The sequence below is a fragment of the Argiope bruennichi genome, chromosome X1 (assembly GCF_947563725.1).
Source record: "Argiope bruennichi chromosome X1, qqArgBrue1.1, whole genome shotgun sequence".
Taxonomy (NCBI): Eukaryota; Metazoa; Arthropoda; class Arachnida; order Araneae; family Araneidae; genus Argiope; species Argiope bruennichi.
In genome coordinates, this window is record NC_079162.1 from 130,003,609 (window position 1) to 130,029,008 (window position 25,400).

The following is a 25,400-nucleotide window of genomic DNA, read 5'->3' on the forward strand; positions in this document are numbered from 1 at the left end:
TAAACCTTATGGGTACTAAAAAATATCTTTCTTAATTTATGTAATATCTCAAGAATTTGTCGACCAGCCGGTTCGCCAATCTTAATGTTCGTTAAAATATTTATAATTAATATTGTATGCAATTCCTACTTTAATAGCTTCTTCATCAAAATATTTTAAAACTTCAAATTTTGATTGTCATATAATTCATTCATAATATTATAAAGGCCTTCAGTCATAACGTAATATGTATCTCTCTAATTTACTGTAAGCACCCGTAGAATTTATGCTTTAAATTAAAGTGAAAAGAATTAATCTGCAATTAATATAATAATATTTTTTACTGAAACAAAGCATTTTTTTATAATCTGATTACTGAACATAGTGTCACTCAGCGTTTAAATTTTATGGGCACTAAAGAATATCTTTTTAAATTTATGTAATATCTCAAGAATTTGTCAACAAAATGTTCTTAGATTCATCATGAGCAGATCGATTAATTAACAATGTTTAATTTTAAATGCATCAAACACTAAGAAAATAAAACGAATCGTTTAAAATAAACGGTTGAAAACAGGTTTTAAAAAAACTACTTAAAAAACGATGTACTTAAAATTATAAGCATATACAAAAAATATATAACTAACATAAATACATTTTAATTACAAAAGCATACAATGAACCTAAAAATAATTTAAATCCAGTCCGCATCCGTTGATAATAACTGTCAACACAATGCGCATGCGTGAATTTTCAACGCCAGTTACGTAACGCAAATACGTGATTTTTTCTACGCCAGTTGGGGTAACGCTATGCGGATTAGACATTTTTAATTTCCTTTATTCTGTGTTATTTTAATTCAAAAGTACTTCAGAATGAATCTGAAAGATCGATTCATTAACAATGTTTAATTTTAAATGCATCAAACATTAAGAAAATAAACAGAATCGTTTGAAATAATCGGCGGAAAAATGTTAAGCCTAGACTGATTACTGTTGGAAAAAAGGGGGGAAAAAACTGAAGCCTTACTCATTTGGCGGTAGGGAAAATGAAAAGACTTTTTGGCGGGAAAGTTAGTTTTTAATTAATAATTAAAATTCTAATTAAAAATTCAAAAAAAGGGACCCCAGGTGCACATTCCCGACCTCTCAGGTATACATGTACTAAATTTGGTAGCTGTAGGTCAAACGATCTGGCTTGTAGAGCGCCAACACACACACACACACACATTGAGCTTTATTATAAGTATAAATATAGACAAGAACCTGAATGATAAATATCCTGAAAACACTGGAAACAAGATACATTTTGATGTCTTGAGCAATTCTCAAGACATCAAATATAAATAATAATTATCCACAAGAGAAGCTTTTACGGTATCAGTTGGAAAACAAACTTCTTTTACTTTCAAAAAATATTTGTCTTTCTTCAGAAAATCGAACAGCGTAGAAGTATATCGTATCATATTGTAAAAAGTTTTGACCATCTGCCTCTACATTCCATAATTTTACACCTGCTTTCTTATTTTCCTTTCCGATTATTAATATTGAAAATGTTTGTTGATATATTTAATAAATTATCAGCTGTTCTCTTTAATTTTCGATATAAATATGGCTTCTTTGAACTAATAGTTTGTTATTATTAAAACTATGATTTTAAGATTATAATAGTTTTCTAAATTATTTTGCATCGTTAAGAATATATTAACACTTAAAAATTAGTAATATATAATTGAAATTATCTGTAAGTTGTTAATACAATTTAAATAATTTTTATAATTTTTTGAAAAATACATCTATATTTATAATTATTTTTCTTTTAAAGATTAAATTATAATTCAAGTATTAAGAGACAAATCAATTACTTTTGCATATAAAAATGAGAAATATATTAATTAAACCCATCTTTAAATTCTTAATTTAATTGAAACAATTTTAAATATTTTTCTTTTAAACGCGCATATAAATTTATAACTATTTTTTTTTCAAAAAATTGAATTATAATTCAAGAATTAGGGGAATAAAACAATTATTTTTGCATTAAAAAATGAAAAAATATATGAATAACAACTATTTGTAAATTGTTAAATTAATTTGAAATAATTTTGAAAGAAAAAACAATACCTCAGTACCGAACCTAAGTCTACAACACCTTAGCGACTAAGCTGTCCGAATGCTTGCCAACTTTGGCATATTATTAGTATACAAGCTATGCTGAATGTTTGAGGACTATTTTCTCGGAATTGGTTGGCTATTGCGTTTTACAATTTTAATAAATTTACATTCGGAAGTCATACTTCCATTATATTAAATCTCATCTCGAACTCAATTTCCACCCCCACCCCCTCTATCAAACAGCTCAGCCGCAGAAAAGTGTATTTTTTTTTTTAAATATAAAATTTAGAATCTCAAAAATATCTATACATATAAAATGCTGAAATACGTGGCATAGAAATCGGTCTTATTACTTATTGTTGACTGATAACAATCATGTAAACAGATACTGTACGAACGTTTTAGACTGTTTCATTGAATGTTTTCACAGCTGTACTTAATTCAATGTTTCGATTAGTTAATGAATGGATCTGCGGAATTTTATAAGAAATGCTCGAAAGAGAGCTTGCCGAAATCTCCACTCTGTTAGAGGAAAGAAGATACAAAAGAAATCAAGGTATTGAAATAGGCGTCCAAAAAACATTTTGATCGAATGTTAAAATAAGCATAGTATGTTGACTGCCATGTTATTTACATACGATTCTCGTCTGTTGTATAATTATACTGAACCATTTATCTAATTAGATGACATCTTCTTTATTTCAGTTAAGAGATAGCAGAGAAGCGGTCATTTTATTACATAGATGGCCTGAATATCAGGTGTGAGTTCTGGCAGGGAACGTGTTTATCATCTGCGGACAGGTAATCGCTATGCTTTGCTTTTTGAAATTGTTGTTCATATCTTCCAAAACTATTATCTCACAAAAATGGTTTTTGCATTATCTTAAACTTAAAAAAAAAAAAAATGTTTTTAATAATATCAGTTTTATTTCCATACAATTTCTTCCTCTTTTTTGGAAGTATATATATATATATATATATATATATATATATATATATATATATATATATATATATATATATATATATATATATATATATATATATATATATATATATATATATATATATATAGAGAGAGAGAGAGAGAGAGAGAGAGAGAGAGAGAGAGAGAGAGACTGTAACCACGTTTTTAATGTTATAATGAAATCACAAATCAAAATATTCAATCGCGTGTTTCTTTCGATATAGCGCCAAAGTACGATTTTCCCTTCTGCTTTTATTTCGTTATTTTAATTTGCAAGCATAATAGTTGTAGTAAACTAATTCAATTAATTTTATGCTATTCAGTTTTATCAAATAACAAAGTAAAATGTAAAAAAAAAAAAAAAAAAAAAAAAAAAAAAAGATAGATTCTATATTAATAGATTTACAGCCTGAAAAGTCAATAAACTGGGCAAACAAGCTGGTCGCCAAAGGTGGCTAATTTTAATAAATATGATTATTAGAACCAGGGGGTGTGATGTGGGAGTTTAGACAGGGGGCGCCAACTCAGGTGTCGTTCTCACCATCTAATGGCGGTTCAAAATGACGAGGCCCGTCCCAACATAGCCCTAGTGTTGCTTTAAAACGGTGCGTTAATATAATTAAACTAAACTAGAACCAGGGGACTGTATAAAAATTTAAACTTTGTAATTCTCTCAACAATACATTCAATACATTTAATGACGCGAATAATAGGGAATGCAGCTTTTTATGTCATTTAAAGTATTTTTCCGATCGAAGTATATACTTATCTTTAACGGTTTTAGAAATTAAGTCTTAGGCGACGATTAGTGGGGACACTGCATATTTTGGAATGCAGCTTCTTTCTCAGTACTATTTCCTTGTTTAACATAACAAAGGAAATGCAATGGATTAAAACTGTGCTGTATAGTAACCATGGAGGAAAAAAAAAGTTTTTACATAACACCAAACTAGATTAGATGAAATTCACAAGAAAAAGCCACGATGAAATACTGAAATGATGGAAATCAGGAATTGACAACTGGTTATGTTTGAGATAATAAAGTTTAACTTCCGCATTTGGATATTTTCAAAGAAAATTTGTAGTTATTTAGTGACACAATACATTTTCATTTTCTGAACCACTATAGAAAACCTTTAACGATTTTCTTAAAACATTTGTAAATAAATCCAGAACAATTCCACAACTACTTTCAAAATGCCTTCATAATCAAAAACAGATGAAATCAAGTCTCTATAGTTGAGTGTGAAAATACTATATAATAAAAAGCTAAGCTGTGTCAAACGATATTGATTGTAAATAATAGCTCAAAATACTGTCAACTGAACATTCAATATTAAAATCTAAAACTGTAACGGCTTTCCTTTATCCGCAGAGCTAAGTAAGAATTCTGAGATTGAAACAAGATAAGATGCCGAGTGTCTGGCGACTAAATGATATTCATAAAACTGCAAATGAATGTAAATAATTCCAATTTATATAAATTATGTATCTTAGTTCATGACGTCATACGTTAGTTCACAAATTACATATCTTAGTCAAACCTGACACGTAACACTTGGTATTTTATTATAATGATGCACACGAAAATAATTGTCTCTAAATATTAAAAATAGGATCGCTCCGACGGGTAGATATTTGATTACTTCCATAATTTAAGGCAGCAACTTTATATATATATATATTTGATGTAGAGGATTTAGATTATTATTCAAAAATGAAAATTATATAAATCGTGTACAACTGTAAATAAAAGAAAAGGCAAGAATTTGCTGTGTAAAAAGATATAATCAAATATGTATCGAAAATTCCGCTGTCATTTTCCCCCCAAAGACATTAATCATAAATGAAAGAAAAATGAATCGAATCTGAAATAAGAAATATAATATTATAAAATGAACAATTGCAAATGAATTTAAATTTTGAACCATGTAACAAATAACCATAGTAGAAGCTAAATTTATTTATAATTAAAATTTGAAAAACTTACCAAAATTTGTACTGTACAGTCGACCTCCAATTCTATCCTGTGCTTCTAAGATCGTTACTTTGGAAAAATTATTCTTAGACAGTTCCAGTGCACATGCCAAACCAGCAAGGCCAGCTCCCACAATGACGATGTGTAAATTTCCTTTATTTAGAGACATGTTATTCATGTGTTTCGGTATCAAATTCCATGAATCAATAATTTTTGTAGACCTGAAACAGAAAGCAAATTTTCTAAGAAAAAAATATTTGCACAGGTACAATTGACGTTTTATTTTTGTATGTAGTTTATTTTTGTCTATTCATTGGAGAGTATATTTTTTGAAGTGTTGGACATTATTACATTAATAAGAATGAAAGAATTTTGAAAGGATGACTAAGCACTTACATTTTGAATAATAAAATAATTCTCGAACATTTTTTAAACATTAAGATATCAAATTCAACGCAGTTTGTTTTCCTAAAAATGCTTCACATATTTCAATCGTAACAAATGTAGAAATATATATATATATATATATATATATATATATATATATATATATATATATATATATATATATATATATATATATATATATATATATATATATATATATATATATATATATATATATATATATATATATATATATATATATATATATCTTGTACGTTTAAGATAAAAAGCGGAGGAACATTTAGAAATTTTCTTTCATTTGCATCCTTTATTCAGATATTTTTTACAAGAACATTGTAATAGCACATATAATAAAAATTCAGAATAGTTCATACGTAACTCGACGACTCTATGTCATCTTTATAAAAGCCAGAAAAGGAAACTTTAGAGATGCTTGTTGTGTAACATGAATGCTGTAACAAAATGCATGAGTTGCAAGATTCCGACGAATTTCGAAAAGAAGATATAAATTTCATAATTTATGACAAAAATAATCCTATTTTAAGCCGATTTATTTTTCAATAGAAATAATTCAGAAATCACGATTGAGAATTTATGTTTCAAAGCAGCAAAAATGAGAAAATACTCTCAAATACATGCTGAAAAGAAATTTTATTGGGCTTGTACAAGTAATTAATAACCAAACATTGCCAAACAATTACATGTCAATTCAGCTTGCATTTTATCTGTATAAATGAAATTTGACAGATAAGTTTCATTTTATCTGTATAAATCAACGTCTTTAAGTTAATTTCAGACGTTCGAAAAATCTGCAATCTATAACAGGAAAATATTTTCAACATACACTTGCATTCAGATAGGGAAAACAAAGAGCACATTAAAAAATTATACATACCAAATATATAACAGTTAACAAGAAAACATATTCCTTTTAATCCCTTTCAAATAGCACATATGGTTATATAAGTTCGACAACCGAAACTAATATATATATATATTGAAATAAATTACATATCCAATAAAAATGGAAAGCATTTTATTTTTAAAATAGATACTGGAAAACGCAACACATTATCCTAACAACCAAATAATATTACATAAGAGAGCCTTAGGAATTCTAAAATATCGAGCAGAATTACAACTACATGCGCTTTAAGTTAAAAGAGAAAACCACTGGAAGACTGGTTTACAGCTGCCATTTGTAAATAGAGTTCTTTACACTACACATACAAAATGAATTCCTATAAGTAATTGCGTTCCAATAAAATGTTTTATCGAATATAGTTTCGAGCAGCATTTATATAGATTGTGTAAAGAACGTGATATTAAATCACTTTTACAAATAAATCTAAATCATAAAAGCAATATACATTTAAAGAACAGCTATGTAATACTGAGGAAGATCAGTTACGTTATTTAGCCGGTTTGTACCAGTTTGATGGATAAATCAAATGATGACAATAAAAAAAAAAACGACTTTCATATCGAAGTAAATAGCTAGTAATATGTTGAATCGTTATTATATTTGTAAATAGCAGAACAATAATTTGGAAAGAATAAATTATTGTCTATAATTTAATGTAATTTTTATAATTTGTTTATAATAACTACAATAATATCATTAAATAATCTACATGATCATACACACTTTCTGGGAATCACCTCGAGTATGAAGATAACAATTTGATGGTTTTAGTTTAGTTTAGTTATATTAATGTCCTCTTTCGAAGTAACACAAGGGCTATTTCGGGATGCACATGGTAATTTTAAACCGCGTTTAGATGACGAAAACGAGACCCGAGCTTACTCCCATCCCCAAATTTCCGCATCACACCAACATGAAGGCATTTGACCAACGTCACCAGATTTAACGCGCACCAGGAGTACATCCAAGGCGGTTCTTCAGTCGAAAAATTAGTGGTCTACTGATAATTTTGCAGTTTCATGATGCCATATTAACAGTGGCAGTTGGTTATTGTTCTCCACGCCGATGATGGGTCATACCTTATTAACGGCAAACTTGCCTCATCGTAAATATCGATCGGCCATTCAATTTTTGCATTCCACTTAAAGTCTTAAAGATATGTTCTTTATCCTTTTTTGTTAACATTCAGCTCTTTAAAATTGGAATTCAATACATTATGTTTTTGAATGTTAGCGTCTGTCAGCCTAATAAGATTATATATATATATATAAAAAAGTCTTCAGGCCGGATTCTTTTTTAATATTTTTTAATAATTTTTTTGGTTTAATTTTTATTTGGTTTTTGTTTTTCCTATTAACTTGATTCTAATACTTTTGTATATATATATATATATATATATATATATATATATATATATATATATATATATATATATATATATATATATATATATATATATATATATAACCTATACAATAAAAGGAGCTACCGAATTATAGGGGTTAGAGTTGCAGGCATGATGCCTTGGAATATCACATATGATCAATGAATTATTCACTGTGAGAGTGCGTATCAAAAGTACAGGGTGGATCAACAAGAGACAACTTCCATCCAGCCATTGATATCACAATCAATATGAAACTATTTTGCACTGCTCAAAAACATTCTCAACTGATTATCAGCATCAACAAAAGAGTTGTTCAAAAGAGATGTGCTCAAAAAAGCAAATTCATCGCTAGCTTTTCTGTATGGTCCTACCAACGAATAAACCAGGTCACAATATATACTATTCATTTACTAACAAAGCATTAAATTAACAAACCATAGTGATTAATCCGTTCGTGAAAAGAAAAATGCTGTTAACTTAACTAAGCAAAATTCTTGATGCAGTCCTACATGTAGACAGACCATTTAATGATGTCACATATAAACGGAAGGATAACGAAAGAAGGCCGATGACAGTGACATTTTTAGTGTTATTTTAATTTGGTTATTCCATGTTGTATTAATTCAATAGTAAAATTCTATAAACGTCCAAAGTATTTCAATACTCGTTTTGAATTTATAACCGAGCTTGCAATGACTCATTTACGATTCTCATCAACTGGATACCTACTGGCGATTAGAGCATAACGCGACTGCCAACCATATGAGAATAATCATGGAGGAGTAAAATAAATATGCTAGTGAATGCTGTATTTCAAACTTGATTAATTTAAAATCAAAATAAAATTAATAGTTCAACTTGAAAAAGTGAGACTCCATTGAGATTTATTGATTAGGACTTCTTAGATTAAATAAATTTAAAAAGTTTCATATTTGAATATTATTTACTCTACAAATTCTATTACTCATATTAAACTAAAAAGGACATTTAAAGACTATTTCAAGAAAATAATATAAAAAAATAAAAATATCGAACAGTTTATTCAAGCTTATTTTTCCAACAAAAACTTGAACGGTCCTATTTTGACATAATTAAAACGTTATATTTACAGCAAAGACTAGAATTGTTCAAGTTCGCTGTTCCATTTTAATCCAGAGCTATTTCCTAATTTTTCACTTTGATCTTGCTACAAAGAAATGACAAATAAATGTTGCAATAAGCTTTGAACTGTAAATTATATCTTCTTTAATTATACATGAAAAACGTTAAAGAAATAATAGACTCTAAGAAATAATTTGTTTTTGAACACACACACAAATTAAGAAGTTTATTATGAATATATCATCCAGTCTACGTTAAAAAAAGTCTACAAATGTTTTTTTGCACATCTTAATATCAAACTATTAGTCAAGTAAATAAATAATTAAAAATATGGGGAAAACGGAAACTTGTGATTTCATCACTTGCAATTTGATTTCAAGTGAATGAAGTGCAATAGTAATGGAAGTCAAGATACCCATTGCGAGGATAAAAGATCTTAAAATTATCGGGCAATGAATAATCATACAAAAAAGGACAGAAAACAAGAATGTTGCAAGCTTCTGACTATAACGGTAGCAATATCTAGTGCTTATGTATTTTAAAATGAAGTGTTATAACACGTTTCTAATTCTATATGTATTTTTTACAGATTTACGTTTTTATTAATAAAAATAAATATAGTCAAAATGAACCACTATTCGTAAGGAGGCGATTTTCTACTCTACTTGCAAGTTTTGTGCTTACAGGATATTGATAATAATTTGACCTCTTTCCTTGACCTTTTTGAATAATTTCACCTTTTTGACCTCTTACCATTGACCAACTGGGTACATAATTTGATAGAGATCTACGGTTTTTCCATGACCAGATACGAGCTTTCTTTATCAATTTGTAGTATTTTTGAATTATCGTTTTCACGTATATACAGTCTATCCTCTAATTTCCTCAGATATCCAAATAAGGCAAAAAGGTTTCAATATAGACACGTGGAAATATATTGATTTCTTTTAAATGGATGTATGTATATAATAATTTCAAATTAGCTATGTTCTAAAAATAATCTAATCAATCGAAATCGGTTTCACAGTAACTTTAACTTCCAAACTGCTCAGGCTATTAATTTTCCAGAACGGAATCAAACGCTCAGTCTACAAATAACTATATAAGTTCCAAATCCGTTCGCACGCTTTCTCTTCCTTGTCTTTTGCCTTCTTATTTGGTTCGCTACACTGCTTTCACCATGGCTTGAACAAAGAAATCTTGACAAAAAATAAAAATTTTATTATTCCATTGAAATTATGAAGAATAAAAAATGTTAAATAACTCTACAACTGCTTTTTCAAATCATGTTTAATAAAAAGCCACCAGAATTATCATCTATATCATGGAAATAATAATAATAATAAACACCCTTCAGAATTTCGATTCAATTGATCTAGCGTGCCCGTCAAGCTTTCTGGAATATTCGATCCAACTTCCTAAAGCTTAAAAATATTTTCAATCTATTCTGCAAACAGTTACATCCTTCATGTTTAAAATTACTTCGCTTTATCCCATTTGAACTGTTCTACAAGTAATTCATAAAAATATATCGGTACCAAGAAAGAAAGTGAGAGCTTCAAGGCTAGCAAGTGTTGAAGTGATTTATTCTACAATTCAAAAGTGAAATATTTTTTTCAACCTTTTACAAGAGAAAAGAATGTTCAACCCCGCAGTATTATTTTTAAAAAGTATAACCTTCAAAAAATGTACAAGGATTTAGAATCATAAAAATCTTCAAACATGCACAAAATGACAAGGTGTGGGAAAAAGAAATTGTTCGTAAACTATGAAGAGGGGGGGGGGGGGGGTGAGAGAGAAAAGAAAAAGAAAGAAATTGGTCAAGCGCCTTCAAAATTGTGTTGCGCATTTATTCAAATCATTTTATTTGCCACATTTATTTTAGAAATTTTTGAAATCTATTGATTTAAACATTTTGACATTTGATATATTTAAATAATATTTTATTTTGAAAAATTTAAATGTATTTTATTTGATTTTCATAATTTTAACTGCATGGCATTTTTAACATTTTGAAACGGAGTTCAAGACACATTTTAAATTTTAGTCATTACTATGATGTGTTTTTAAATTAAAAAAAAATCATCTTATATTGCTAGTAAACTAAATTCTAAAAGATATATTTTGAAATATTGCTATTATGAAAATCTTGAGGATTACTGCTTATTTAAAAGATACCTTTAAATGTTGGATAAATCAAATTTAGAAAATTAATTGTGAAAAATATTATTTTTTGAAAATTTTCACAAATATCATTTGCTTTAAAAATTTAATTTGGTAGAAAATGTTAAGCTATACATTCCGTTAGAGAATGGAAGGTATCTTTATTCGTAAAAAAATGCTCTAAACCAAGAAAATCTATCCTTTCAGGTCTCGAGAGATCAGATTAGATCGCTATAGAAAAGATTATGCCTATTTAAAAAATAGAGAGAGAGAATTCAACAATTTTACACTTTCTCGTACACCTAGGAATCAAATGACCTTAAGACCGAAAGAGGAAAAATGTGTTAGTGATAATTCACGAAAAAAAAAAAGAAGTTTGTTTTGTAAAGAGATAGATGATATATGGGTTAGTCCAGATTTGGTCATCAAAAAAATCCTAATATGCTCATTTCTAGAAGCGATAATATCCCATAGTACTATTCTTCCCAAAGAGAAAATGTTTCATAAATATCAATTTCCTTAATTTAACATTCTGTTCCACATTGCCATGTTACGATCATGACAAATTGATAGATGTAAGCTAAAATATTTTTTACATAATTCTGAAAATCAAAATACAGGCTTCTACATTTTTTTCCAGACCTCTGAGTGTACAAATTTCATATCTTAGACTGTCACAGAAAATAATTGCGGATTAAAGAAATAATTAAATGAAATTAAATAATGTTTCAAAATACTTATGAAAAATTAATAATTTCTTGGCAAAAAAAACCCATACAAATATTGCATCATTTCAAACTAAAATGATGGTTCCATTCCCCAGAAAAACTCAAATTGAGTCATGAATAAACAATAAAGTCACTGATAACAAAAATTTAAGTTAGTAAGCATTATCTTTTCTCATCTCGAGATAATCCACAGAGTAAAAAGTTTTAAAATAAATGCGTTTTACATTTTAGAGTTTTGATTTTTATTTGGTATGTTAAACAAACATCAAGCAGCTTACAAAGACGATCAAGAAAAATAAGTCGATATATTGGTAAACCGGATCTCATGTATGATTAACCGATATATTGATGACAATAAAATAAAATGCCGAATGATGACACAAATGAAAGTGATGCTGAACTGCACAATGTGAGTGTTAAAATATCTCCATTTTAGACTGATAAACCAAAAATTCTGTTTTATTATGAAGAAGCTCAATTTGATACAAGTGGCAACACTGCCGAAAAAAAAATTAACTATTTAGTTTCTCGATTCGATCCAAAAAATTTTCAGAAAATAAGGGAGTGGCAACAGTCAAACTAAATATTTTGATTCTAAGACTAGCCGCTTAAATTTGTTTAAAATGAAAATGCTAGAACCCAATAGTTAATGACTGGAATTGAAACAGATAATTTAAAACTTACTCAGTTGTTAGAGAGAAGAGAATCTTAAATTACATCTGAAAAGTTGCTGAAAAATTGCAGTTTAGAAAATTACTTAAATCTATAAAAAAAATTTCAGTTGTCGAACTAAGAAAATATTGATAGTTTAGCAATTATGGCTGATAAAATTAAGGACATGAGCTCTAAATCGAAATTTGCAATTCAAATAATGTATAAGTTTCATAGGAGATATCAGAATTGTTTTGAAATTCAGTTATATCCCACATAATTTACATTATTAGCAAATTTCATTAGAATAAATAAAATATACAACGCACCAAATTCATTCAAAAATCAAATCAAGAACTTCAAAAATGCTAATGGCTTTAAAATGTAAATAAAGGATTGCATATTAGAGCAAGGATTTGGATTTGGATTTTTTGGATTCTATTAGCACAAGAGCCATGGTGTTGACTATGCTGCGCCAAACTGTATATTTTTTTTTAAGGATTAAAATATGAACAATAAAAAGCAATGTGAAAACCTTTGAAAAAGATGAAGAATACTTAAATATGGGGATAAAAACTTATTGATTTCAAAAAAGCAAAAAGATGAGCATACGGTGTTTTAACAAGCAAATGAGAAAATGTGAATTTGTTAAAATGATGCAAACACTGAGTACTAAAATTTGGACATTCACTGAGAATATGGTAAACAGACATGATGCAACTGCATTGAGAGCACATTGGTACCTCTTCTCTAAAAAGTAGATGGCGATGGGTGAATCTAGTGTGACCTATGCGCAAACGGGGTTAAAATAGGGTCTGCTTTTCTATTTGGAAGACATGGCCAAGGTTCAATGCGAGGTTTAACACTATGAAGTTTGTTTTCTGTTAACAGATCCCATTGTGTCTGCCATTTTGAGAGGTAGAGCAAAGTTATGCGTTTTTTTTAAGTCGCTCACAGGGATACTAATATTTGCTGTAGTAGTAGCCGATTTGGCGGCACTGTCCGCCTTCTCGTTGCCCCCCAATACCTACATGAGAAGACACCCAACATAGTAAAATAGTAAATCCACGAGAGGAAAGTCTATTAAAAAGGTTTAAAATCTTCAAGACCAAAGGGTAATTGCTAGAATGAAGATGGGGTGATTGTAGAGATTGTAAAACACTTAATGGATCGGTGTAAGTTATATATTTCTCTTGTAGACTGTCGGATATTTTTTCTAGGGCAAATAGAACAGCAATTATCTCTGCTGTGAAAACTGAACAGGAAGGATGGATTTTAAACGAAAAGACTGCGCTTTGGAAAACAGCAAATGAGACACTATCAGATGTTTTTGATCTATCTGTGTATATTGCAATATAATTATTATAGTGATGCCTATGTTTCTAAAAAATTTATCTATAAATAGAATCTGAAGTGTCAGATTTGGTAAACCCTTAAAATGGATTTAGGTATTGTATAATGGGAATTATCCATGGAGGAAAAATATTGTCCAGTTGAGATATTGCATGCAGGTGAAGTATATTTAGGTCCTTGAGTATGTTATGAATTCTAGTAATATATACAGGTATAAAAAAACTTTCATGCTTCCTGTATTCGAGTTAAGAATGGGCGGAGTTTAAAATTATGAAAAGGATGTTGTGCATTTGATTCAGTTCTAAAATAACAGTGCAGTGATAGCATTTGTCGCCTAAATTCAAGGGAAGTCTCAAAGCAGTCAACTTATAAGCTCTGAACTGGAGAGGTCCTAAAGGCTTCTGAACACAGTCTGAGAGCATGATGGCGAACAGGGTTTAATTTCTGTGAAACTGTTTTTCTTGATGACCCGTAAATAACACGACTATAATCCAGCTTGAATAGAACGAGAGATTTGTATATTTTAAGCATGGATGGTCGATCTGCTCCCCAAGCCGTAGTTGACAGGGAGAAAAGTCAGCTTTATATCAAAGGTAAGGCCAAGAAATTTAACTTCATTTTTGAATGGTATAATTACTTCATTTAGTTTTATTTCAGGATCAAGGTGTAGATTTCTTTTTTGACAAAAGTGGACACCTGTAGTTTATTCAAAATGGTAAATTGCACCATTGTATTATATTATTTACTGCAGTTTGCAAATGTCTTTCTATAAAATTCATGTGCATTCCTGTACAGGAGATGTACAGGTCGTCAATATATAAGTAACCTTTAACAGAAGGGGGAAATTGCTTTAAAATATTATTAATTTTTAAAATGAAAAGAGTATTTTCCACTTAAAATACTACCTTCAGGTACTCCCTCTTCCTGAATAAAATAGTCAGAGTATTCCCGATTCTACTTTAACATGGAACTTCCTCAATTTTAAAAAGTTTTGAATAAAAATGGGTAAGTTTCCCTTTAATCCAAGATCATGTAAATCCTTTAAAATACCGAATCTCCAGGTCCGATCATATGCTTTTTTTAATGTCAAAAAATATCGCAACCAGATGTTTCCTCTGTACAAAAGCCACACGAATATCAGTTTGCATATTAAAGCAAAGTTGGTGCAACTGTAAATTTCAGAAGAGTCACACAAGCCAACAAGATGTATTATGAGCCTTGAAAATACATTCTTTGGCAATTAACCTGTTAACAGGTAATAAACATATTCAATTCGTTTTGCTGTTAAATATTCCGTCATACCCATTTAACAGGTTAAAGATCCTAAATAAAATTTCAAAATTTTTTCAGATGAATTTTATATAAAAAGTTTCTTATTTCAATTTTTTTACTTGTATATTTTCAGCTTCAAATTATAACTTTTTATTTCAAACATAATTTTTTTCTCTGATTTCATCGTTATTTTCATTGCACGCACCGAACAGTTCTTCAAACTCTTATGAAGACTCCCAAAGGGCACCAAAATCTTGTAACCCGAAACTCCATAAACTTTCGGTAAATACTTTCGCCCAAAATTGTAAAGAGGTATGCCCTTCGTACTGCTCTTTACTTCTTAATGATACACACTTTTATTTAAAGGTCGTCTTACTATATCTTCGGATAGCACCCATATTTGATTTACTTGCTCTATTATGCATTTTTCTTTATTCATATTGTAATTTTATTTTGCATGGCATTTTCTCTCCAACCGACATTAATCTATCACAGTATTTGGAGAAAAGACAATATATTTTTACTTAATTAATCAATACGCTTTGCAGAAAATGCTATAATTATTTTTGCTGCCCATATTCATTTCATCATCTGATGAACAATAAATGCTTTGATTGCAGTGATTTACATTTTGTTTCTACTTTAATTATATATAATTTAGTTTAGTTATATTAACGTCCTGTTTTTTAAACAACACTAGGGCTATTTTGGGATGATCTTCGTAATTTTAAGCTGCGGATGACACCTGAGCGGGTACCCCCTCTCCAAATTTCCGCGCCACTCCAGCGGGAGGACGTTTGGTCCCGACGGATTTAGCGTGCACCAAACCTGCTTACATGATGGCTCTTCTGTGGAATCGTGTCTCGAACTTGGAGCCTTCCGGTTTTAGAAGCCGAGACTTTACCACCAGGCCACCGCGGCCTAATTGCATATATAAATATATATGCGCGTTTATATCAGAATTTCCGGAACTCATGTAAGACACGGATGTCACAAAATTTGGTGGAATTAGTTTTCATGATTCGTTGGGGTGTGGCGATATTAAAGGGTTATTGTGAGTATCGGTGGCCTGATGATAGAGTCTAATAGACGCGATGCCATGGATGATGCAACATTTGAAATTTCCTCAATCGTTCTCACGTTGATGTAGCTTCAAGATGACGCTCTAAAATGACTCTAGTATAGTTTCAAAACTCTAAAAGTATTATGCTTTTTAATGAAAGATCAAATTGTCCTCATTAATCGCATTCCCATCCAATAATTTATTATCTAAGAATCTTTTTGTCATCTTACATTCTACATACATCGAGAATGCAATTATCAATAAGGATTCCTAAATTTCCGGATCGTTCTACAAATAAACATTGAATCAGTCTTCAATGAATGGTCCATTTATGAATTTTCCATGCGAGGTTTTGAAATAAAAGTAATCTATGAATCAGAAATACCAGATATAAAAGTTTAATGAATGTGTTTCGATTAGAAACAATTAATAATTTTGAATCTACTTTTGAATTTAAAAATGTATCTTTTTTATTTCAATATCTTTTGTTTTTGTTTTCCACGTGTTTTCCCTCCCAGCCAGCCAAAAGAGCGCCAACTACACGTTGAGAATCAGTGACACCATTTCAGTTTGCATGACCGATATCTGGAATATATTCGAGTTTAGCATATAGTTAGGAATCACAAATTTTGTATATCAATATGTAAGAGTAAAAGATGAGTGACGATTTTTCGTGTTTCAATTAAGGGCATCCAAGTTTTTTTTTGTTTTTTTTTTTTGAAAATACAGAAGACAAGCATTTTGTTTTTAAAAAAAATGCAGATTTCTTTATTTTGGTCCTCTTATCCATTATAAATCCAGAAAACTTCTTATGATGTTTATTTTTAGCATCTTTACATTCAGTTGTTAAAAGTTCCAGCATTTATATTAACACATTCCTTCCTCATACCAATTTATTCTGATTATAAGACAAGGTTTCAGAATAAATTTTGCCTCAAAGTGGAGCCCGTTTTATCAAAATGACATACTTTACCATGTACAGAATGGGAAAAAATAATAATAAGCGTCGTTTATTATTCAAGATCAATCATTTTTAAAATTCAGCGAAATATATATTATTCGAAAATATCCCCTCTTCAAATGTATGCGAATAACTTTTGCATAAGAGGTGACTGTCATATTTATTTTTTACATTTTCTTGACAATACCTCGCTTCCTTAGAGCTTTATTTATTCATTCCCATTAATAATTTGATTAGGTTTTTCGATTCAAAATATCAGGAAATAACAAAAAATAACTATGTCAGTCTAAATATATATTAAAATACAATCGCTTTACGATTCATTCATTTTTTTTTTATTTCAATAATAATTCATCTTTATTATTTCATTAATGATTAATGCTATATAAATATATAATAAAACACAATCGCTTTGCGATTCATTCATTTTTTTCAATAATAATTCATCTTTATTATTTCATTAATAATTAAAGCTATATAAATATACATTGAAATACAATCGCTTCGCGATTCATTCATTTTTTTCAATAATAATTCATCTTTATTATTTCATTAATAATTAAAGCTATATAAATATACATTGAAATACAATCGCTTCGCGATTCATTCATTTTTTTCAATAATAATTCATCTTTATTATTTCATTAATAATTAATGCTTTCATGATTTTGTTCCAATGTTGTTAATAAGAATAATTGTGTACTAAACTTTTCAGCTGCTTAAAAACTAAACAGAAAGGAGCTCTGAAATACAGGTACAAAACTGGGTAATTTTATTTAATTTTTATATAAATACATCATTAATTAATATTTTACAATCGAATAGGATGGGTAAACCACTTCTATCAACAGCTTGTTGTATTCGTGATCGAGTTGAACTCCAAATAAGATCATGGGGAGGGAGATGCCAGCTGAGGTGCCGCCCTCGTCGTTCTGACCACGGTTCAAAATGGAGTTCTCCGTCCCAAAATAGCTCTAGTGTTACTTTAAAACGAGACGTTAATATATCTAAACTATCTTGAATTGTGTTATACAGAAAGATACATAATGATATTAACAAGATTAGATAATGATAAGACAAGATTCTCATTTGATTGTCGTGTGTGACTTAAAAAACGATGTTAAATGTTTCGCTGAGACGTGACGGAAAATTGCAGAAGCGTTTGTCTATCGCTGGTTGTGGAACTACACGCAAACAATTGAACTGTGAGTTTTGCGTGTTCACCGACAAACTGACAACATTCGGTTCGTGGCAAACCAAAAACTCCGTCCATACCTGCGAATCTCTGCTCGGCAGCATTTCGAGAATTTTTCAGGTTGGAAATATGTGCGAACCTGACCATTCATATAACCTCCTGAGAGGGAAAAGGACGCAATTCTGAATAATTGTGGACACCTCTTTTATACAAAGCTAATAAGACATATATCAACATATTTCCTGAAATTTGAAAAAAAAAAAAAAATGTGCACGTTTTTTGAATCCTTCAATATTTTAATGTAAAATAAGAATTATTATTTATCAAAAGAAGTTTTAAAATCTCGAGAGAATTCGTTAAATAATTTATACTCGAGTTAATTTATTTTGGAAAATTTGTGTTAAGAGTTTTAATTAAAATGTTGTCATTAGAAAAAAATTGAATTAATTCAAATTTGAATTCTCTGAAGAAAGCAAGATCCTGTCCAAGCTAGTTTCCTGCGTATTTTCTCTATTAAAAAAACAAGACAGCGAATAAATGTATGTTACATATAAGCAACTTCTATGTAAAGGCAATATTCATACCGTCTTTATATGAATATTGCAGTTTTTACTAGAAGAGTGCTTTGTAACTGATCACAGCCAACGGCCATACCATGCTGAAAACACCGGTTCTCGTCTGTAACTGATCACAGACTCCTTTTTTCTTTTTTTTTCAGCTGCATTTTATTGCACGCAATTATTCCACCAATATCATAACAATTTGTTTCACTCCTTTTTTTAAAATAAAAGAAAAAAATTGGGACAAAAATATCATATAATTTGACGGCCAAAGTTCCAAAGTTAAAGACTGAGAAAATGAGAAATCGCATACTCACACCTTTTCTTAGCTATATGTGTTTCGATGTGTTTATTTTTATCGTAGTAACATCGCTATAGAAAAACAGTACCTTGGATCTTGACATAAAAATTCTCAATTCCAAACTGTTGGGAATTAATACTGCAATAGAGTGGATCTTGAAAAATGGCGGCCAAAATTAAATCCTTTCCAGATAGTTTTCTAAGAAAATATTAAAATTTCTTATAATCAAATCCTAAAGAGCTCACAGGGCCGTGGTAGCCCCGAGGTAAAGTCTCGAGCTTGGAGTCGGAAGGTTCCAAGTTCGATACTCGATTCCACCGAAGAGCTGTAGTATAACGGATAGAAGCTAATAATAGAATACTAATAGAAGGATAGGATAGTACTAATAGAAGCATTCAGACGGATTTGATGCGCGCAGGCCTGGCGCGCATCAAATCCGTCGGGTATAACCCCCCCCCCCGCCCCAAACGCTGGAGCGATAGCTCTAAAGCTCTTCGCCTGACAGCGGCTAAATATTGCGAAACCCGTCCTAAGAAAGATCTAGCGTGGCCTTAAAAATGGGATGTTAATGCGACTAACTAACTCACCTAATTGGTATAAAATAAATGTCAAACGTGAAACTTTTGCGTCCTAAATTTTTTTAAAAGTTAACTCAGCTCAGGTACCATCCCCATCATCTAACCAGGATTCAAAATTACAAAGTCCGTCTCTAAAGTTGCTTTCAGACGGGATGTTAATATTATTAAACAATGCTGCTAATTCTGCCACTTAGAAATTTCAGCTTTATTTTAACCCCTGTTTTTTTTTTAAATCAAAAAGACCTTCATCATTTTGGGTAAAAAATTAAAAAGACACTACTGAGCGGAAGTAATCCAATAACCTTTTCTAAGATGAAGAAGCCTGCGTTTAATTGCCTTCTAGTGTGACTGTTCCCATTTTAAACGGGATTCAGTTAAAATTTGTTGACAGCATTTAGAAAAATTTTAGAATTTTTAAAAAACCTTTAATTTACATTCGAATTATTTCAAATTGAAACAAATGAGTCCTGTTCATTAAATGCTACATTTTTTTTATGATTGTTTTTTTTTTTTTTCTTATATGAGATTAAAGTCAGATGTAATGTATTTATTGACAAAAATAGAAAAGTAAACGAACGACCTTCGTTGACAATATTATCCTTTTTTGGTATTCTGTGAAATTTTAAAAGTAAAATATCAAAAGAGAAAACAAAATTTTTTTTCAAAAACTTCAAAATAGAACTAATAACTATGTGTTTGTCATTTCTTCAGCATCAAAACATCACAATTTTAATTTGAAATAAGAGTGGCCATATTACTTTCAGGTACCTTAATGAGGTTCGTTATATGTTGCACAAGAAGTGCTAAACATATTCGTTCAGCTGTGAACTTAACCAAAGTTTTTTTTTTTTTTTTTTTTATATATATATATAACGGGCTTTAGATACAAGCAATTAAAAAAAGTCAAGCACAGATTCATTTTCTGTTTAGAATTTGTTTCTAGGAAATATAGTATTTACAAACATCAAGTAATTAATCTGAAAAAAGATGATACATTTCCAAACTTTCAGAAATATTTTAAATATTTCCGAACAAAATAGAAAGTCACAATACAATATAACACCATATATTTTAAAAACGAATATTAGTATAAAAATAAACACTTCAAAACGATCTCAAAATTATAATTGCAGAAATACAAATATGGTATTTAGAGAAATCTAAGAGTTGAAAGAGATAATCACTCAATTTCTATGAGTAATCTCAAAATTGTTATGCTAAACATAAGAATTAAAGATGATAGACCAAATGTCAATCTTTCTTTTAATAACATTTGAATCCTAGATGAGCAACTGAGTCTACAAATGGAATTTTTTAACTTGGAATGTAAAATATGATGTAATGTAAATGGAATTCAACAGAGAGAAAGAGAGAGATCTGGATATTTTTGCAGTTATTCTTCAAAATTTGCAAGGAATGCTAATTGGGATTATATTTCAATTTAAATAGAAGCATTTCAGATTTTCTGTAAAGTAAGCATTCTATATCATGCACTGCATTTTCAAGAAAAATCAAACTTTGATACTAAAAAGTAATACAAAGATTTAGAACAACTCGTAGCACTTATCAATGTACCGAGTCTAATCTTTATTGTTTGATTTCAGTAAAAAAAAAAAAAAGGGCTTCTTTTTACTTTTTTCAAGAATGAAAATGTAGTTTCTATTGTTTTTGTAGTGATAAAGCACTAAACCATTCAATATATCGAAAGACCCATTATCATGCTGTAAAAATAAAAATAGTAAAACAAATTTTTAAAATATAATTTAAGTAGTGTAAATAACTTAAATGTATTCATTTGCTTCAAAGCATTTACATATGCAATAAATCCTTCAATTATTATTTACGCAACTATTTATTTTTCGAATTAAGTTCGATTCTATTTTCTCCTATTCGTCATATCAAAAATAAATATTAACCAAAACGGCCAATATATTATGCTGACTCGGAAATTTTTCTCACTTAAACAGTTGCTTGTTACGGCGAGTTATTCTAGAATCTTTCTGAGCACTGTATATATAATAATAATAATATTTTAAACTCTTAATTTCAATTTAATTAATTTCCAAAGTTTTATCTTAATTTAGCCTGCCTATAGTAAGTTCATTCTCTTATTTCTTGATCCAATTCCCCTTTCTCTACTTAATTAATTCAAGAGAAGCTTTATAAAATTGCTGAATCGGCTAAACGCCGACACTTTCACACGCTCGGCGTGGAGGAGTAAAAAATTTCTAGTAAGTACATTCTTTTTAAAAGATCCCTGTATTTCCCTTACATGTGATTGACATGCGTCAGAAATCCCCCCCCACACACACACGCACACACATATATATTTAATTTTTGAAGCAGAATCATGGCCGAAGTCAGAGAAGACACTTTATAACTTCGTTTTATTAGCATGGAATTAGCATAGCATCCCGGGAGGCATGATTTATGGACAAGCAGAAGCGACGAAACACATCACATAAAACGACACAAGAGAAAATGAGGAAAAGCTAGTGAAAAATTTATCCCTGTGATTATATACTGTGAGATTTTGATAAAGATTTCCTGCACGTGTCGATCACAGGCAAGGGAATCATAGGAATCTTTTAGAACAAATTGCTTAAGTCAGGAATTTTTTTATCCCTTCACTTGGAGCGTGGGAATAGCTGACGAAGCATTTTTACAGAGTTTTCTGTTGCTTTAATTAAATAGGAAAAGTGGAATGGGATCAGGAAATAAGAGAATATTTCAGAATGAAGTTAATATATGCTGAATTGAGCTAAAAATTTGGAAATTAATTGTTTAAATTAGATTTTAAAATATTATCACACACACACACATATATGAATCACGGTCTTTTTCAAATTGCGATTGGGGCTGGATGCCACATCTCGGCCAAGTCTTAAGTCAAATTACTTTTTTTTTTTTTTTTTTTTTGAGAAGTGACAAAAAAAAAAAAATGGCCACATTTTTGGATTATTCTTTCAAACCATTCCTTTCACTTCACTTGTATGGAATAATCCATAAAGAATTTTCTCTATAAAATGAAACAACTTTTTTACAAAAGCGGAGGAGAGAAACGTTTCGTGATTACAATAATATTTTTCGGTACGGTAAAAAGTCCTTAATAAGATGTGGATTCTAAATTTATTATATAAATGAATTAAGTATTTTCTCTTTAACCATAATTTTTATATTCAAGGTGGTCATAGTTACAATGATCTTAATCAAACTTATGTTGAGACCGTTCTGGCTGACGCATTTCGCTAGTCTATACTTTAGTCTATACTATTTTTTTTAGTCTAGTCTATACTAAAAATAGTCTAGTCTATACTATTTTTTTCCGCGTTACTCTGAATTATCCTTAATTTATGGACATGAGTGTAGTTATTGACTTTCTTTTTGTTAAAAGCTGTAACGCGGTTCATGCCTGCCGGTACGTTTTTTTTTTTTTTTTTTTTTTTTTTTTTTTAATATTGGAAGATTGTGTTCAAGAAATAGCGTCAACTAATTCTTGCCATTTATTTTTGCCCATTTTTTTAAATCATAAATTAATGTTTTTATTTGGTTGGGTCCATCAAAATTATACGCATGTCAAACGGCCTCATTCTATTAAAATTTTTATCAAATTTCAAAGTATGTTCAGCAAGTTCTTTTCTTGGGATCCTGAGATTTTCTGTCGAAATGAATTTTCAAAAGGTTAGGCTATATAATTTTGTTTCGTATGAGAAGGATTCAGGGATTCCAAAAGATCACTGTACTTCTCTGATTTTTTTGGATCTTCTTTAAAACCATCTGAATGGTTGCTTCTAATTGAATCAGATTCTAAGATTGCTTATTAATATATCACATATAATTTCAAGGAAATTATGAAATTAACAAAATACCCATTAGATGAGTTTAGTTATATTAATGTTCCATTTTAAAACAACATTAGGGCTGTTTTGGGATGGATCTCGTAATTTTGAACCGCGGTCATATGACGAGGAGGACACCTAAGCTGGCATCCCTCTCCAAACTTCCACACCACACCAGCTGGAGGACGTTTGGCCCCGACGGATTTAACGTATACCAGACTCATCAACACGACGGTTCTTCGGTGGAAGCAGGTCTCGAATCTGAAACCCTCCGGTTCCGAGGCCGAGTCCTTACCACCAGAACACGCGGCCCTATCCATTAGGTGAAGAATTTTCCATAAAAACACCTAGAATTAATTGTCATGCAGTGAGGGATTACTCTACTAAGAATTTATTCATTCAAAAGTTTCGTTTCGATTCAAAATAATTAAATTGACTCAAAAAATTGTTTAATGGAAAACACCAGATTATATTATATAAGCAGGTGGAAATTTTTATTCTCGCTAGCAAAAGGAAGCTTGCGTTAAAAATCGGAGACCTGAAATTATATTACGTTAAACGATGATCTCATTCAGTCTGAGAATTCTAGCAAAAGGAAGCTTGCCTTAAAAATCGGAGACCTGAAATTATATTACGTTAAACGATGATCTCATTCAGTCTGAGAATTCTCTAACAATAAACAGAGAGAGAGAGAGAGAAAAGAGGGAGGTAACATATATTGAAACATATTCCTTCCATATTGTAGACAAGTAGCTCATAACCGTCTCCCATGCTTTTAGTAACCGAAAACAGTTGTTCCCACGTTTTTTCCTATAACCTACTTTTCAAAACTCATATGCAGTACAGATCCGAAAAATGTAAAACTACCTACAAGGAAAGTCAACGGTTTATTATGCAACAAAATTCTCTACAATTACAAATGAAGCTGCCCATTTTGTCATAATATTTGTGGTCTATCATGCTTGGAATAGTATCTCGCTTATACCATCATCCACTGTCACATGAGGAGACAACGAACAGTGTTTTTACAAATTACCAGATACTGTAGTTTCCATTCGAGATCAATAAATCTTCCCTGGACTACAAAACAGATATTTCGTCACATTTTCTATCATAGATGTCCGAATCTATCCTTGGTCAGTCATTTCCTTACAAACAAAAGAGCAACTTTATAGCATTGTCAGAATTATTTACATCATATCTTATTACTTTTAACGCAATAACCAGGAAGGAAAATATAGCTATGTTGTAATGATAATGGAGATTTTAATGCTGCTAAACAAATACTGTTACTTACAGAAAATTTATTGAAAATCATTTCCAAAAACTTCCAGGAACTTTTATTGGGGACGAATTAAGATATCAGGCATACGTCAATGAGCTTTGAACAAAAAAAGGACCCTGAAACCTTTTGTTTTAAAACTTGGTGCAAAAACATTTTTATTAATGTGCATTAACTTTTTATTAGTATCTATTCTACCGTAATTATATCCAAGAAAGGTTAATTTAACAGTGCCTCAATCCCTTAGGTAAAATAGTCCTAAAAATAATTGTACTGTACATTGATAGTAACCGCTGTATATGAACAAAAATTGGTTTAAAATACTAATATCTGATATTATTTGTGATAAAAATTTATTTTCAAAGAGAAAGAAATTTAACTTCATAATGACTTTTTTTTCATTCTGTCTGAGATTACTCTGATACCAGAAGAACAAAATGAAATTAATTCGTCGTCTTGAAACGTCAGGTTTTGCAATTTATTTCTGTTGGTGTTTGATCATTATTCAAAACATGTACAGGGCGATTATAATTAAAGTTACCCTGTTTAGACCTACGTAGTGTCCGCTCTAGTGGAAGGATGTCGAAGAAACTAG

The 25,400-nt window shown here is 29.9% G+C and overlaps 1 protein-coding gene across 2 annotated transcripts in view; it reads right to left on the reverse strand.

Annotated features, from left to right (window-relative positions):
* LOC129958410 (spermine oxidase-like) overlaps window positions 1-25,400 on the reverse strand; it is an 83,526-nt gene that overhangs the window by 14,870 nt on the left and 43,256 nt on the right. For both annotated transcript variants that reach the window (XM_056070891.1, XM_056070892.1), the window contains exon 7: window positions 5,051-5,259. In XM_056070891.1, coding sequence (XP_055926866.1) covers window positions 5,051-5,259 — 209 coding nt within the window. The remainder of the gene's footprint in view (window positions 1-5,050; window positions 5,260-25,400) is intronic.